We start from the raw sequence: 4551 nt of genomic DNA on the forward strand, positions 1-4551 counted from the left end.
AACGTGTCGTGTTCCTCCCAGGCCGGCGGGGCTGCTTCTCTCTGACTCACAGTCTCCAAACCTAGACCCCTATTTCAGAGTTCCCCGGGTTCCGTGGTGGAATCTGAAACTGTAAAGAATCTGCCTGCAATGCTGGAGACGTGGGTTCAATCCCTGGGTGAGGAAGATCCCCTCAAGAAGGAAATGGAAACACACGTCAGCATTCTTGCCTGGAGAATTCCACAGACAGAGGAGCCTGGTGGGCCCCAGTCCACGGGGTCACAGAGTCGGACACAACTATACAGGTAACCACAGATTCAGGCAGGCCCCCCAGGCAACCTCCCTTTTGAGGAGCCCAACTGATCAGGGGCCTTAACTATATCTGCAAACATCCCCTTTGCCATATAACCAAACATAATCCCACGAGTGATAGCTCGTAGTAATCACAGGCTCGTACACACTCAGAAGGAGATCCTGTAAGGAGGAGGGTCACTTGGGGTCACTTTACGGTCCTGTCCATCCCAGGAGGAGAGACAAGTGTGCATATGAGGACAGGTCACGTTCACAGTATCTGCAGGACATCAAAAATGGAGACATCCCGGAGGCAGTCAGGTGTGGCGGCCTGGAGGGTGAGTCTTCACAGACCTGGAGGCTATCAGGGCACGTGATGGCAACAAAGCTGACGATGAAGGGCTTCCCTGGTGTTCGTGAGACTCTGAGCTCCCAGAGCAGGGCGCCCAGTCTGCATCCCTGCTTGGGAAACTCGATCCCACGTGAACATCTAAGAGTCCACACACCGCAGGTAAGACCCCGCCGCGCAATGGAGACTGAGTATCCCACACTCCACAGTTAGGACCTGGTGCAGCCAAATAAACATTAAAAAAAAAAAAAAAGCTGGGAGTGAATAAGACCAGCGGGTGTCAGCCTTGGGGTAAATCTTAGGATCTAGAAAAGAGCAGCCAAGGCCAGGGCCCGGGGCACATGGACACTGGGAAACAGCGAATCCAAACGGGAGAGGAAGCGGGGGCCATCTGCGGGCCGCGGAGGTGCTGGGGCTCCAGGGAGGCCTGCTGGCCATCTGCGGGCCGCGGAGGTGCTGGGGCTCCAGGGAGGCCTGCTGGCCATCTGCGGGCCGCGGAGGTGCTGGGGCTCCAGGGAGGCCTGCTGGCCATCTGCGGGCCTCGGAGGTGCTGGGGCTCCAGGGAGGCCTGCTGGCCATCTGCGGGCCTCGGAGGTGCTGGGGCTCCAGGGAGGCCTGCTGGCCATCTGCGGGCCGCGGAGGTGCTGGGGCTCCAGGGAGGCCTGCTGACCTGGAGTCCATGGGGAGCTGGGCTTTCCCAGACTCCGCACGTGGAGAGACACGATTGTGCAGAAAGGCCTAAGGAACACACACAACAAACAAGAAAACAAACTCTTGGAGCTTACAGATGAGTTTTGAGTTTACCAAAGCCAGAAGATACAAGGTTAACACAGCAAAAATCAATCATCACGTCCACACAATAGGAATGAACAACTAGAAACCAAAACTTAGAGCACAGTATAGTTACAAACTCTCCAAAAAAGAAGACACGCAGGTCTAACAGCAGCAACAACAACATGTACAGCTCTGAATGCTGAAAACTACAAGATGCTAATGACCAAAATCGAAGATAACCGTATAGATAGAGAGACACACCAGGTTCATGGACTGGGAAACTCAACATAGTTAAGATGTCAATTCTCCCAAATTCTAAAGAAATTCTTATCAAAATCCTAGCAGGATTCTTCTTCTCAGCTGCTTCTAAAAGGTAAATAGAAAGATGAAGGAACTAGAATAGTCGAAGCAACTTTAAAAAATAATATAATTAGAAGAACAACAAATGATTTTAAGACTCGCTATATAGCCACAAGTCTATAGCTTGTAGAAAGAGGAGAGTGAAAAAGTTGGCTTAAATCTTAGCTAAGATCATGGCATCCCATCCCATCACTTTATGGCAAATAGATGGGGAAACAATGGAAACATTGAGAGACTTTATTTTCTTAGGCTCCAAAATCACTGCAGATGCTGACTGCAGCATGCTCCCTGGAAGAAAAGCTATGACCAACGTAGACAGCATATTAAAAAGCAGAGACAGAGGAGGGAGGTCTTCGGTCCGGCCCTTCTGTCCGAGACTCTTCGGCTTGGGGATCCTGGGGTCTCCTGCCCGCGCGGAGACTCTGGGGGCTTCGGAAAAGGGCGGGCGGCAGCTGAGCGGGCGACGGCGGCTCCTGAGGAGGCCACGGGAGGAATGGGGGGAAAACCCCGGTGCTCGCGCGTGCGGGTGGGGCCCCGCAGGCCCCTCTCCTCCTAGGGTGGGTTTGGAGGATTTGGGACAACGTCTACCACAGCGAGTTCTGCGTTCAGCTTTTCTACTCCAGCTAACACGGGCACTACTGAATTCTTTGGGAGTACTCAGAACAAAGGTTTTGGATTTGGGACTGGTTTTGGCACGACAACTGGAACTAGCACTGGCTTAGGTACTGGTCTGGGGACCGGACTTGGATTTGGAGGATTTAATACGCAGCAGCAGCAACAGCAGCAACAGACTACATTAGGTGGTCTCTTCAGTCAGCCTAAACAAGCTCCTGCCCAGTCCAACCAGCTGATAAATACTGCAAGTGCCCTTTCTGCTCCAACTCTACTGGGAGATGAAAGAGATGCTATTTTGGCAAAATGGAATCAACTACAAGCCTTCTGGGGAACAGGAAAAGGATATTTCAACAATAACATTCCACCCGTGGAATTCACACTAGAAAATCCCTTTTGCCGGTTTAAGGCTGTAGGTTATAGTTGCATGCCCAATAATAAAGATGAAGATGGGCTAGTGGTTTTAGTTTTCAACAAAAAAGAAACAGATATTCGAAGCCAGCAACAGCAATTGGTAGAATCATTGCATAAAGTTTTGGGAGGAAACCAGACCCTTACTGTAAACGTAGAGGGTATTGAAACATTGCCAGATGATCACACAGAAGTTGTCATTTATGTTGTTGAGCGTTCTCCAAATGGTACTTCAAGAAGAGTTCCAGCTACAACATTGTATGCCCATTTTGAACAAACCAATTAAAACACAATTGCAGCAACTTGGTGTAACCCTTTCTATGACTAGAACAGAGCTTTCTCCTGCACAGATCAAACAGCTTTTACAGAATCCTCCTGCTGCTGTTGATCCTATTATCTGGGAACAAGCCAAGGTGGATAACCCTGATTCTGAAAAGTTAATTCCTGTACCAATGGTGGGTTTCAAAGAACTTCTTCGAAGACTAAAGGTTCAAGATCAGATGACTAAGCAGCATCAGACCAGATTAGATATAATATCTGAAGATATTGGTGAATTACAGAAGAATCAAACTACAACCATGGCCAAAATTGCACAATACAAGAGGAAACTTATGGACCTTTCCCAGAGAACTTTACAGGTCCTAATCAAACAGGAAATTCAGAGGAAGAGTGGGTATCCAAGCTGATGAAGAGCAGTTGCGAGTTCAGCTAGATACAATTCAGGGTGAACTAAATGCCCCTACTCAGTTTAAGGGCCGACTAAATGAACTGATGTCCCAAATCAGGATGCAGAATCACTTTGGAGCAGTCAGATCTGAAGAAAGATATTACATAGACGCAGATCTGTTACAAGAAATCAAGCAGCATTTGAAACAACAACAGGAAGGCCTTAGCCACTTGATTAGCATCATAAAAGATGACTTAGAAGATATCAAGTTGGTAGAACATGGATTGAATGAAACCATCCACATCAGAGGTGGTGTCTTCAGTTGACAGCTCACGAACTTGTGTTAAAGGTTTGTGAAATACATCTTCGTGTTACAACAGGCCTTCTTTAAAAATGAAACTGACCACATGGGGGGAGGGGAACAATCCTCTCTCCTGACTTGGTTTTTGAGAAGGTTACTGAAAAATTATTATTCATCAAATCTGAAATAACAGTCACCTCACTGCTCTTCAGAGATAGCCTTTTAAAGATTTATATCTAAAAGCTGTAATTACTTTAAAAGAGAAATACATAATTACCAAAAAATATTTACTATTCTACATTTTTACAACAGCATTGTTCTTAAAAATAATCAATGTTTAATGATTATTCTCCATTGAGCCTGTACTCTGCTTTCCATAGCAAGTAAATATGAAGTGTCTACTTTGCACATAACAAAATAAACTGTATAATTACTTGGCAAAAAAAAAAATAAAAAAATAAAAAGCAGAGACATTACTTTGCCAACAAAGGTCCATCTAGTCAAAGCTATAGTTTTTCCAGTAGTTATGCATGGATGTGAGAGTTGGACTATAAAGAAAGCTGAGCACCAAAGAATTGATGCTTTTGAACTGTGGTGTTGGAGAAGACTCTTGAGAGTCCCTTGGAGAGCAAGAAGATCAAACCAGTAAATCCTAAAGGAAATCAGTCCTGAATATTCATTGGAAGGACCGAAGCTGAAGCTGAAACTCCAATACTTTGGCCACCTGATGTGAAGAACTGACTCATTGGAAAAGACTCTGATGCTGGGAAAGACTGAATGCAGGAGGAGAAGGGGACGACAGAGGAT

The 4551-nt window shown here is 46.6% G+C and overlaps 1 protein-coding gene across 1 annotated transcript; it reads left to right on the forward strand.

The window, feature by feature from the left end:
• Nucleotides 1-1606: 1606 nt before the first annotated feature.
• LOC789388 (nuclear pore complex protein Nup54-like) lies at nt 1607-4158 on the forward strand. Its single transcript, XM_024987515.2, is given in 4 exon segments — nt 1607-1657; nt 2310-3058; nt 3060-3452; nt 3454-4158. Coding segments are annotated over 4 exon segments (1509 nt in total). The 3' UTR covers nt 3770-4158.
• The last annotated feature ends 393 nt before the right edge of the window (nt 4159-4551 follow it).

This window comes from Bos taurus, chromosome 29, assembly GCF_002263795.3.
Source record: "Bos taurus isolate L1 Dominette 01449 registration number 42190680 breed Hereford chromosome 29, ARS-UCD2.0, whole genome shotgun sequence".
NCBI lineage: Eukaryota > Metazoa > Chordata > Mammalia > Artiodactyla > Bovidae > Bos > Bos taurus.